The 13,622-nt window shown below is 41.7% G+C and overlaps 1 protein-coding gene across 1 annotated transcript; it reads left to right on the top strand.

The window, feature by feature from the left end:
- Nucleotides 1-4,321: 4,321 nt before the first annotated feature.
- Nucleotides 4,322-12,229, top strand: LOC133920100 (actin-related protein 2/3 complex subunit 1B-like). Its single transcript, XM_062364750.1, has 15 exons — nt 4,322-4,593; nt 6,889-6,974; nt 7,073-7,149; nt 7,242-7,336; nt 7,821-7,890; nt 8,084-8,153; nt 8,407-8,480; nt 8,577-8,619; nt 8,951-9,032; nt 9,141-9,229; nt 9,320-9,405; nt 9,688-9,748; nt 11,435-11,538; nt 11,696-11,754; nt 11,837-12,229. Exons 1-15 carry the CDS (start codon nt 4,518-4,520, stop codon nt 11,893-11,895), a joined length of 1,131 nt encoding a protein of 376 aa, XP_062220734.1. The 5' UTR covers nt 4,322-4,517; the 3' UTR covers nt 11,896-12,229.
- Nucleotides 12,230-13,622: the final 1,393 nt, after the last annotated feature.

The raw sequence follows: 13,622 nt of genomic DNA, 5'->3' as shown, positions 1-13,622 counted from the left end.
TCAAAAAATTAGCCGTTACAGTCTTTTTTATACCGACCCAGAGTATTCAGGTTATACCCAGAGACTCCGGGTTGACACTTAAATGCGTAACCGAGAGCCATGTTCGGAACCTAACTCGGAGGGTCCAGATGATTGATAGAGCCTGAAGTAACCAGGTCAAACCAGAGACTCTAGGTAAAAACTAACAGAGCACCTTTACTGGAGCTGAACTCGGAGACTCTAACTGACACACCAGAATTCGGAGTATCCGGGTCAGCCTGGAGACTCTGGGTCCAGACTAAGACATTTAACTTCCTGATGTTCGTGGGGTGAATTGTTTCTCTCTCTTTTTTGGTCTAGATAGGTATTTTGATCACTGAGATATTTTCATGTCAATATATACACATCCCTCTTGATAGAACGGTATACCTATACTCAAATTCGAAAATAAAATCAATTTAAATCTATTGAGTGACTATATACCGCTTCTCTTTTTTCTTTTTGAGGGATGCTAACATCATTTAACTTCTTTGATAGGACTAAAATCTATTCATAACTTCGATAAACTCATTAGTCCCTTAATTATTTATCATCAATTATCCAAAATCCACATAGAGACCTAGATGCACTTTCAATAGTTCGAGAGAGATTCGACGATACCAAGTGTTAGGTTGGCTGTGTAATCTACTACAACTCAGTCCGACACATCAGTAGTTGATGGTGAATATTTTGATTCCTAAATGTCGAGAAACCAGCTGGCAGTGGAAGCTCTTGGAGGTAATATGTTCGAAGCAATGACAGCAATTTGTGTCCCTATGGTTGAGACGGGGTTTTCCCACCGTATTCTTGTAGAAGTGATCGATGTTGGGTCCACAGAACCTGGACCTAGCACCATATAAGTTGTTGATGAAAATATTATCCATGAGGAGGTGCAGGAGAGTGTGGTTCCGAAGGTACCCTTGCAGACTAGTGTACCGATTGAAATACAGAATGGAAGAGAAGAACGTAGCGATGGGGAAGAAAATCAGGTCACGATGTGTGCTGATCAGGGAGAGCAGGACGAGACATTAGTGGATTAGATGGAGGCGGATAACGACGAGTTTCGCACATTTGTGGACTCAAGTGCAGGAATCCTGAAAGAATGGTCGAATTTTGCTTTGGAGAAGTTGACGATGAACGATAGACATGAGTCGACATGGGAGTATGATTCTATCGTGGTGTACAAAGGCTAGACATTTCATGACAAGGTTCATCTGTAGCATGCAGTGAAGAGATGGTGTTTCTCGGAGGCGAGGGAGTTCAAGGTGGTAATATCTAATCCTAGAACACACGACGTCAAATGTTTAGCTGAAGGTTGCACGTGGTAAGTTCGTGGATTGTTGCTGAGGTATGACACAATATGGTTAGCGTTTATTATTGAGCCACATACTTGTAACTTGAGCTGACCTCTGCGTGCGCACAGGAATTTGAGCGCTGATTTTGTTGCAAATGTAATGTACCCAGAGATAGTGAAGAAGACTATTATGTCTAATTTTGGAGTTTTGCATGCTATCAACACCAGATTTGGGTACGAGATTTTTTATGATATTTGCATGGAGAGCGAAACAGAAGGTGTTAGGGAAGAGGTTTGACACTTATAAGGACTCATACCACAAATTTGCCTTCACTGCTAGAGGTTATTCAAGGTAGGAACCCAGACACCTGCATTGTTATTCATGATTTTGTTAATCAGGATGAAGATCGAGTACTTCAGCAGGTGTTTTGGTTGTTCGACTGTATGATCGAGGTACTCTGACATTGTTGGTCGATAATGTGCATGAACGAGACATTTCTCACAGACAAATACAGGGGGCAGATACTCGCAGCTATCGGGGTAGATCACTCATGTGGAAAGAAAAACATGTTACAACTACCTGTGCAACAAGTCTCGACATGGACCATACGAGTACCCACCGGTATAGCGACATGATTACTCATGTGGGTCTTTTCATACGATTTCACCCTCTTACTAATCTCCCCTATTGTTTCTTGCGAAGGAGCGCGCCATGACTCAAACACGCAAAGTAGAGAGGGAAAGGAAGCGAGAGAGAGCCCATCGTGCTAAGGCGGGGGGGGGGGGGGCGATGCCCTGAAAAAGGGCAAATGTTTTAGGTGCACTCAGTAGATAGTTTTTATTGTAACCCAACCTATTTTCATTCCGTAATGTATGTTAGATTTACCAGCGACACGCTATTAGGTTAGTCTTTAGGCGTACTGTATATGCCGATATTTGTTATCGTCATTTCTTTATGGTTATGGTCTATTCGCGTAGCGAAGATAAACCATATGTCTCGTGTAATGTTTACTAGTGTATGTAACATTCGTATCGAGTACTATGATAATTGTGCTTTACAACTACTATTGTTCAAAAATTTAGATTTTGTATTCTCCCAACGACACTTCACTAAAAAATTACTCACATAATTTTACATCAACTAAATAAATAAATATCGATAAAATTACATTGAATCAATATTAGCAAAAAATGAACCACTACGTGATACCGTTTGGACAACTCTTTTAACTTCATTTATAGGATCCACATTGAGTTCTAGCGGTGCCTCATTAAATACATGATATTCTCCTAATTATTAATAAAAATCTTTCAATAAATACGTTGCATTATCCTAATTATTAATAAAAAATAATTAAAAAAGATAGCTATCGAGCTGTCGGCTATCCGCTACCGCGACACCTTTGTCGGTGTCTATCCGAATGCCTGTCGGCATGCGGAATAACGACAGGTCTTTGATCTGCATTCCACGTGCCGACAGGCCTTCGGACCCAGTGCCACATAGCCTGTTGGCATGCGGAATACCGACATGTCCTTTGTCGGTATTCCGCGTGCGACAGGTATCTATTCTTGTAATTTTTTGAATTTAGGTATTATTTTTACAAATTTTAATAAAATAATATTATTTAAAAAAATCCTCTTTTGTTGGGGTTTTTCTCAATTATATTTATTTCTTATTAATATTATAAAATTGGGCATATGCTTACAAAATTTATAGAAATAGACCCCTGTTACCCAATCAATGGACGACAAAGCCTAATCACTAACTTAAAAAACTACTTTTGCAAAAATCGCCCTTTTGTTGAGCTATATATGCAAAAATCGCGCTTGAAGTAGTATACTCTACCTTACCTGTTTTTTTTTTCAGAATTGTTTTTGACTATTTGAATGGCGTTTTGAAGTTCTGAGGAAAATATATTTTCCTCTCTCTTTTGCAAAAATAGTGCAACAAAAGAACGATTTTTACCTTGTCGCCCTTGGGCGATAGGGGTCTGTACCTCTCAATTTTATAAACAGGGGCATATATTTTAAACAAATTCCTTTTGTTGTCCCCCTTTTCTGGTGATATCTTTCATCTTTGGCGAAAAGCCTCTCGAGAATAATAGGGACGATGATGAAAGAGCTGCTATCATGGAGGAACAATGATTGCAGCTGATATTTGGATGGTTGCAGTTGAGCACAAATTAAAGGCAGGGTATATTTGATTTCTTTATTCACTAGTTTTGTTTGGTAAGGTTAGGCTGACAAATCTAGTTAGAAGAGGAAAACTAATTTGCTTCTCTTTCAAAAGCAAGAAAATATTTGACTAAATTTAAACCAAACAAAAGAACCAAATATATTTTTATTCTCTAGTCTTGCTTGATAAGGATAGGCAAAGAAACAAAACTTACTCGTAGTTTACGAAGAAAAAGATGTGATTAGTCTTCTATGTTCTTTCTTTCTTGAGATCAAAATAAAAATGTCGCTCCATGTGAACTGAGGCTAAAGCCATGGTCCCATGATTTATGATTGGCTTTGTCAATGATGAAAACAAGATGAATGATCAAACAAGCACAGAGCGAGACAGAGAATAACACCGTGGAGTGAAGTGTGGCATCATGGCACCATTGAACAAGTGAACGGTCCGGCCGTGCGTGCAGGGGCAGGACCATCCTCCTATATGTAGGTATGTATGTTAAATGAATATAAACAGGCTAAATAAATATAGTAATTTTGTAAAAAAGAATATTTAATTATTTATATGACGGATATAATGACCTGTACTATAGATATAAAGTTGTTAGCTTGTCTATATAGATATATATAATAACTAACTAAGATTAATGAGTAAACTCTTTTATAGCATATGCAATACATCCATCACTTCAAGCTCAGTACAGACACTCGATTCAAGTGTATGCACTGAACCAGTCTGCAACTATATAATTGTATCTAATCTCTAACCAAATAATTATAAGAAGAAAAAAAATATATTAACAACCAAATAACTTTCTCTGCTATATGCACGAATGAAGCGAGCTGGCGCAGCAGCGCCATCACGGCCTAGTCGTGGTGGAGTAGTGGCACTCGCCTGCCTGCCTTCCTTCGCTTCCACTCCTCCATCCATTTCCGGTTCCTCCATCGCTGAACCACCCACCCACCCTGTTCCGCCCTTGAGAGAGCGCTCCAGTCTCGCCCTCGCCGCGCCGCTGGGCTCGCGCCCCCGATGGCGACGGCGGCGGTGGCGATCCACCAGTTCGCCGAGTGCATCACCTGCCACGCCTGGAGCCCCGACCAATCCAGTAACGCCTTCCACCCTCTTCCCTGTCCGCGCTAGATCTCACTGTTCCTTGGCGCCCGTTCCAATTGGTTCCGGCTTGTGGATATCCGCGCCTGGCTTAGGCCGATGGGGTGATTAGTTAGGAAAGCCTCCGATTGGTACGCGTGGAGTTCAGGATCATCAGATTCCTAGGGTTTCAGTTAGCTAGTGGAGCACCCGCTCCCATCCTTAGAGATCAAAGGGTTATTCAACGAACAACTAGAGCCGGGTTTATTTCGTAGATACGGCCTCTCAGTTTGAAAATGCGAATCCTGCTAGCACCATAGTGATACACAACAATTCAATTAGTTTCCTTTTAGGTTTTGGAATAGTTAGATTTCATGATTGATAAGTTTGGTAATTTAGGATAGAATTAGCTAGGAGATAGAGTTGGATTCGGTTTAATAGTTAGTTGGATTAGGATTGAGACTCTTTAGTTGGCTGGCTATATATAGTTGACAATAGTTATGTACTAGGATTAAGCAAGAAATAAACAAAGTAAAGATCGGAACCCGCAAGGTGGAACGATCTAGTTATCCCAGTTACCTGTTTCTCAATATTTGGTATCCAAAGATATCGATCCTGCACCTCCACACCGCCCTGTTCCCGTGCCCACCGCCACCGTAACCCTACTCTGTTTTCAGCCGCTCCACCAGCCAGGTTTATGCTCCTGTTCCTGCGCCAACACCTCATTGTCGCCACTGTTTTTCACACCCTTGCTTACTTGTTCCATGCCATCACTGATCTTGCGCACCCACCGCTGCTGTCCTACCACATCAGCTGCCGCCGCTACCATTGTCCATCGCCGCACACCCCTGCTGCCCTGCCAAGCCGCCGCCGCCGCCACAGCCGTCGGCGCCGCCTACTCGCCAGCCGCTGCTGTATCATCAACAACCGGCTGCACCCCTCATCATGGGTAACGACGCCTGCACCATAGAGCTTCTTAGCAAGATGATGGAGAAAGTTTTGGCGAAGGTTGAAAAAATCGAGGCTCGTCAACTTAGATGGGTAAAAAAAATTCAGCACCAATGCAGTGGACATGCTGCCACCGCTTGCCCCAACAATCACATTAGCACAAGTCGTTTCGCCTCCACCAGTACCGGCTGAAGGACTATCATCTGCTCTCATGGCCATACATCTAGAACGTACCATAGTGCTACCAATTCCTGTCGTCACATGCATGGAGGTAGAGGCAAAGCAGGAGACAACATTGCTCCCATCTGTGGCGTCATTGGTCATCAAACAACCACTTGCTATTTCTGCTTCAGTGTCAATTGCATTGCCGGTGGCAAATGTCTCACTCTCAATCCAGTTGTCCTTAGGTGCTACAACTGTGCCTATGCTGAGAAACAAGGATGATATCCCCTCCATCCTTCACAATGTGGCTGTGTTCAAGAACTACAGTCTTTTATCAGCATGGGGCTTCAATGGGTTGCAACCATGGCCACCACCACAGCTTGAGGACGAGCTGTTTCATGGCAAGGACGGAAATGATATGGGCATAGAGAAGCAATTAGGGAAGGAAAGAATTAGTTTCCTCTTAGGTTTCAGAATAATTAGTTTTGTTTTAGGTTTTGGAATAGTTAGATTTCAGGATTGATAAGTTTGGTAATTTAGGATAGAATCAGCAAGGAGATAGAGTTGAATTCGGTTTAATAGTTAGTTGGATTAGAATTGGGACTCTTTAGTTGGCCGGCGTTGGCAATAGCTATGTATTAGGATCAAGCAAGAAATAAACAAAGCAAAGATCAAAGCGCACAAGGCGGGGCGATCTAGTTATCCCAGTTACCTTGTTTCTCAATGGTGAAGGTATCTTCGTCCATGGTGACATCTGTACATGGTGCCAATATGGTTTTAATTTCATTGTTGCTGCTAATAGAGGGACATGTGATATTATACTTAGCTGTGCATAATGTTGACTTGAACACACAAATGTCCATGAGATGCACAAGTTGCTCGGAATGGATGAACAAATCATAATATTGCTGCTTGTATTAACCTTAAGATGATAATAGTTTGGAAATATGGCTTTCCGCTACTTGCTGGTTGCTTATGGTGCATGCTGTCTCTTCCATTGTTTGTTGGAAAAATACACAAAGTAGACGATGAACCTGTCTGTAACGGCAAAAAAGCCTAACACGATTTAAGAACACAAGCATCGCATGCCTTCCAACACTGCTGAAATATTTCTGACATTTTTTCATTCCTACTATTTTGTAATTGCACCTATCATGCCACCTGATCTTTAATTGATTGGATACCTTTTCCTCCCTTCCAGTGATCGCCTTTTGTCCAAACAACAATGAGGTGCATATTTATAAATTTTTCACAGACAAGTGGGAGAAACTTCATGTTCTTTCAAAGGTAAATGTTCCTGTTTATGTTTCACAAGGAATCTTTTCATGCTGCCTAATCAGAATGTGAATCATTATCTTAATTCTACTTATTGTTGTATCTTGCAGCACGATCAAATAGTATCTGGAATAGATTGGAGTAGATCATCCAACAAAATTGTAACAGTTTCACATGATAGAAATTCGTAAGTATACATTAAAGCCCAGATTTCTACGTTGTTGTGCGCTTCTTACTCCAACAGTAATAAATACTTTTTTTTCCTCTTATTACCTGCAGATATGTTTGGACACAAGAAGGATCTGATTGGGTGCCTACACTCGTTATTCTCAAGCTAAATCGTGCAGCTTTATGTGTTCAATGGAGCCCAAAAGGTTAGTTAATTAGCACATACTTCTGTTACAAATTGGAAATTTTCTCCCTCTGTTAGTGACATGAATAGATTATCCAATTCTTCGTGCTCTCCTGTTATTTTTTCCGCACAATATGTCAATATTTAAACTTTTGATCTTTTATTTCTTAGCAGCTTTTCATTATATGGCTCCTTGATAGATGGTAGCTTAGCAATAACTAATAAGCAACTGACCATAGTTGACACTTCTGTATCCCATTTATTTGAGCACCCATGGTAATTTCTCAGACCTGTGTTGCTAACACATGAAATACTTAGTTGTGTTAGTTACTCAAATTATCATACTTCGCTGGGAAAACCATGTAGGTCATGTTGAAATAATGAAATTACTTATGAGCTAAACATACAATAGAAGCGCTTTTGAGTAGTAGGCTTTGTTGTTTATTTTCTTTTTCGCTGAATAACTATCACCGGTTTCCTTAAATTTCCTTTTGCATTGTTTGCAGAAAATAAGTTTGCTGTGGGAAGTGGTGCTAAGTCTGTGTGCATTTGCTACTATGAACAAGAAAACAACTGGTATTTTTCCTCACCTTTCATCAGTCCACTATCATTTTCCATATGACCTTATTTTTCCATTATTTATGTTGAATAGCACAATTGGTGAGCCATTGAGCATGTTTCATACTGATTTGGTTCTTGCAATTAGTGAGGTTGATCTGACACTCTTGATATGCATCTTTAACTATCTGGATCCTGCACTGTGCTACAGGTGGATTAGCAAGGTTATTAGGAAAAGGCATGAATCTTCTGTCACTAGTCTCGCATGGCATCCGAACAATGTGAGTGTAGTATTATGACTCTCTTTAAAGAGTCTTCTGTAGGTAAACTTAGGACACAATTATTTATGGCGTGTTCTCATTATGGTTGTGTTTATTTATGGTGTATGTCTGCCACATACCTCCCATTTATACCATAAAAATTATTGGAAAACATGATGCAGTTCAGTTTGTTCTAGATTTTCTATGTATATGTCACTATGTAGGAATCGGTATTGAATGTAATGCTGGTTTGTTTGCTCTTTTATTTCTTCAGATATATCTTGCAACAACGTCTACTGATGGTAAATGCAGAGTATTCTCTACTTTCATTAAGGGTGTGGATACAAGGTGGAACATGCTGTTCTTACATCTACCTGTCTACTGGTAATCTAGGATATTCAAAATGCTTTAGTTGTCTCATGTTTTTTTCTCACTTTTTTCCAGGGTATCGCAATCAAACACTTTGGCCAATTCGAAATTCGGAGAGGTATTTTATTAGTCCATCAATTCTATATTATACCATCCGTTAACTTTTGCCAAAAAGTAACTAAAATTTTAAGTCTATTGACTATTTATGCACCATACCTACTGTTGAAAAATAACAATTCATCTGCTCATGCACAAAGCTAACCTTCAACAATATGCTGGATTATCTTTTGCGTAAAATGCTTGCTCAAATACTTTCACTCGTTGTAGGCTTAGGGCAAATCATGAATGTTTTACAATGAGAGCATTCTTGATAGTTCATAGTGGATCTAGTTCCCTTACCTGTGGAAGTGATTGTTCATCCTCGTACATTTTCTCCTGTTTGGATGCAGCAAATTGCTCAGCTTGACCTATCATCTACCTGGACATTTGGTGTAAAGTGGTCACCAAGTGGAAAAACATTGGCCTATGCAGGTTCTTACTCCTCTACTAGCTTGTTGTTCTTAAGAGTTCCTCAAATCTGCATTGTTTTTCACCAGACCATTTGGCATGCATAACATTGTTTCATACTTTGATTGCTAGGGCACAATTCCATGATCTATTTCATTGATGATGTTGAAACGTCTCCTGCTGCACAAAATTTGGCACTGCGTGATCTGCCTCTCCGTGATGTGGGTCAGCATTTTCTCTTCTGCTAGTATTTAGTTGCATGTGATTATTTCTAAGTTTCATAATATTGAGAGAACTCTTCAAAATTTCAGGTTCTTTTTGCCTCTGAGTGCATGTTGATCGGTGTTGGATTTGACTGCAATCCTATGATATTCGCTGCAGATGAGACTGGACTTTGGTAAGCGAAGATGCACATACGAGTTCTTTGTTACATGAGTTGTTTTTCCTTTTCTTTTCCCCCACCTTGTAGTGTTTTGAACTAAGTCATGGCTTCCTGTAGAAACCATGTAAAATGCTACAACACTATAAACCTGTAGTTCATTTAATCTCGCTGCACCTTCAAATATTCTATTGTTCAATGCTTTGAAAGAAAACGTTTCTACAGGATATGCTACTACAGATAACCCTATAGAATTTTATGGCCATATTTATTTCACCCATGCATACTTTTGGCCTGTAGGAGTTTTGTAAGATTCTTGGATGAAAGGAAAGTTACTCCATCAACTTCAAAAGCATCACAGGTCTCTCCCTTATCATATTCGTTTGTGTCAATGGATGCTTATGCATGTCATACCCAGCTGCTATTCTATTTTATGAGGGTACACTGTGTTCTTGAAGAGGTTGCTTAGTTCTGAATAACTCCGTGAATGGTTGAGTGTGGTTTGACTTATTTTGTTGGCTAGATGTTTAGTTGGTAGATGCTTGGGAATGGTGTTTGGCTGGTACTATAGAGTTGCTTTTGCTTTTGCTAATACTTACGATCATTTTCTCTCCTTCCATTAGAATTCAGGAGTTCAATGCACCAGCATCACGTCCAGCTTTCAACATTCTTTCTTTTCCCCTTCCACGAATGGTCCCCCTGTCACAAAGTGGATGCAAAACCAGGGTTCAGATAACCCGAGAAAGGGTTTCTGTTTCCTACTTGAGGGTGGAGTTGTGCTGTTCTTTTGCTCATATGAGAATTAGTGCAAGTGTTTTCTGTGGCCAGTTGGCCACTGATTTCTACTCTAACGCATCCCCTGTTGATTGTTTGGTGGCTATCGAACTCTGGGTTTCCTTTTCAGGCTATAAAGTCTAATCAGACCTTTACCTCTCTGGTTTCCGATGATGGAAATGAAATTATCCTTTCTCAAAAGATTTACAGCAAGCAATCTGGTCCACAGTGTGTTTGACCTATTTATATGTCAGACTGATCTAGTTTTTGACTGTTTAGGAATTATAACTTGAAGGAAAGAGGTACTAGCCAGGAATTGTGGCCAGTCTAATTGTCACCTTTTTGCACTCCGCTAATATGACTACAAATTGATCTGTCCCCTCTTCCTTTTGTAATCAAGGATTGGTCCACTCTTCTGACTTCTGTATTTTGACTTGGGAAAATTACAAAAACCCACTTGGAAGTCAGGGAGGTTTTCAAATACCCACCTACATCTCAATTCCGTACGATCTAACACCTACAAGTTTTATGTGTTTTCAAATTCCCCCCTATGTCTGTTGACCGACCAACGAGGCTGTCGCGTAGCCTCCAAGCGTGATGTGGCTCTTCCAGCATAACATTGGGAGGTGCTAGAGATGCTCCAGGTGCAAAAAATTGTAACAGAGCTCACCCGAGTGGAAAAATGATGAAGGGCAGCTATGATGGCCGGATTTAGGGAAGATGGACGAATCTCGGAAGTAGCCACACCAAAGTTTGAGAAATCTCGTAAGCGAGCTTGTCTTGGCAAGTCAAGCACTTAGGTGAAGGCTAGAGAGGCCACCACGATCAGTCAACAGGCATAGGGGGCTATCTGGAAACGCATAAAACTTACAGGTGGTAAAACGCGAGAAATTGAGATACATGTGGGTATTTGAACACCCCCCCCCCCCGCTGGACCCCCGACTTGCAAGTGGTTTTTTTTTCAATTCCCCCTTCTTACTTTCTTGAATGCTAGAATTAAATAGTTTGGTCCATGAAGCTTTCATAATACTGTATATCTAGTGCTGCAAACCTGCTAGTTACTGTTTATTTTGCAGTCAAACGTGTACAATAACTAATTTAGTGGTAGACTACTGCAATTTTATGGCTAGATAGATGCTAAAGCTATAGGCACTATATGAAAGTTGGAAATACTGCTGAAGTGTTGATCATTAGTGGCTGCTGCTGATTGACTCGAAGAACTCACCGGTCATTGTCTCACAGGAACTAATACTTAAAAAATTGTATATTTCAGCTATCTGAAGCCCTCGGGAAGCTATATGGCCAATCAAAGCAAGGGACAAGTGACACTGTTGAACCAACGAAACCTCGTGGTGGTGCCCATGAGAACTGCATAACGTACACTCTTTAGTTATTTTCTTTTTAGTTGGATCTTGTAAGTTTTATTTCTAGTCTACCCTAACTTGCTTAGGACAAAGACTGTTGATGTTGTTGTTTTACGCTTCCAGTGTGCTCTTATCTCTGATATGGACTGATAATTTGCTCATATCCTCAGTTGCATCGTACCATTGCAAAAAGGAAGTCAGAGTACTATCAAACGGTTCAGCACTTCAGGTTTGTAATATGTAGAGCTAAACTTACCCAGTTCTTGCAGTTCTTTGTTCAGACATGTTTTAACATTCCCACATGGTTGTAGGATTGGACGGTAAGATTGTGCTATGGGATTTGGAAAATCACATCACCATTGCAAAATAGCTGCAAGGAAGGTTCCATATCAATCAAGTTGAAAACTTCTGTCGTTACGCATGGGACCATTCCTGGCAGCGGGCCCTGCAGGTTTTCAATATCCAGGGCCAGCCAGGTAGATTGCTTACTTTGTTGTACCTGTACACAAACCAACTCTTTAGCGTAGAGGCCGTTGGCATCCATCAGCTGGCTTCATTTTTGGGAGTAATTTGTCCTTTAAAACGAATTCATATTGTGTATCACCTGTATAATTCTAGCTAGGTAGGCAATGACATAATTCGACATTTTGCAGTGTTTGTAAGATAACCACACCTGGAATTTATCAGCGGATGCGTTACTGGTACTTGTGGACATTTTGTTTGTTCTGCTGAGCTACACTCTTGTATTCGTTGGAAGCTGTAGAATCGAAAGACTCGCCTGACGATCGAAATCTGTGAACACGTACGTATAATCTACACTTTGAGGGGCATGAAATCAGGTCGTGCTGATATGTGGCCTGTGGGGACCTGTCCTTTTCGTGGATCCCTATGCGCGTTAATCCTGCTTTGCTCGATAATGTGAGACATTCCACCAAGTCGGCTAGTTTTGGCTGTATGTGCATGAGCTGCTAGCTGCTGGTACTAGACTACTAGCTCGCATGTTCGATCAATCCTCAGTAGGACCATTTCAGTGATAAAACTTGGTTGTTGCATGGAAGTCACAGTGATGTGGCTACCTGTTGCATCAATTGTCATGGATGCATGAGCCCGAAGTGTAACAATGGAGCAACCAATGATCGATCCAGTTTATGTTTTCTCTTCCTTTTGTCGTCTTTCCAGTATTACAGCAGCCAATACATCACTTAATCACCACTCGTGGTCATCATGTAATAGTAGTGCATGATACGTACACACCGATCAGTAGTGTAATTGATATGGGTGAAAGATTAGCTAGATTGGGCTCCCGAAGCCGAAGCCCCAGGAGCAGCCGGTGGAAGCAGCAGAGTAGTGGGAGTTCGGCGTCTCCCTGGCGCTCCACCTCCTGACGAGCTCCTTGTACTCCTCCTCCTCGACCATGGCGGCGCCGACCTTGCTCTTCCACGCCTGCTCCGCCTTGGCGAGCTCCATCTCGGCGTCCTTGATGAGCGAGTCCAGGTCCAGCCCGATGTCCAGGCTCACGCTCAGCCTCTTCTCGATCTCCTTGCTCCTCGCCCAGTACTTGTCCTCCAGCATCACCAGGAACTCGTCCTCCACGTCGAACGCCGACGCCGCAACAGCCTCCTCCGACAGCTCCATGAACAGGCATGGCTCCTCCTCCTCCGGCAGCACGGCAGCGATGTCCACGGTGTCCGGCAGTGGCCGCCTCGACCGGGACGAGATGGTGCCCTTCTCCATGGTTATGAACCCCGCGCCTTCCTCGTCCGCGTCCTCCATCTCGGCTACCGAGTTCTCGAACGTGATGAAGCCTCCCCTGTCAGAAGGGACTGACGTCGCACGACGCGCCGAGCCGGATGCCGCCGCCGCCAGCTGCCTGTTGCGGAAGCAGCTTAGGTCCGGCAGGCAGGAGGCATAGGATCCCTTGCCCTTGTTCTTCTTCTCCCGTGCATGACCTACTTATACACGCGCCCATTTACGTACGTTATCTAATGCCACTATGTATATGCATGAAGTCGCTAGCTAGGCAATAATATCATCGATGAAATTAGCAACACACAAGTTAACGTCAAAATTAGCAAGAAATTAAATTTTACTACACCA

The sequence above is a fragment of the Phragmites australis genome, chromosome 5 (genome assembly GCF_958298935.1).
Source record: "Phragmites australis chromosome 5, lpPhrAust1.1, whole genome shotgun sequence".
In the NCBI taxonomy this organism is placed as follows: domain Eukaryota; kingdom Viridiplantae; phylum Streptophyta; class Magnoliopsida; order Poales; family Poaceae; genus Phragmites; species Phragmites australis.
Note: the sequence above shows the minus strand (reverse complement) of the source record. Positions and strands in the feature narration are given on the sequence as shown.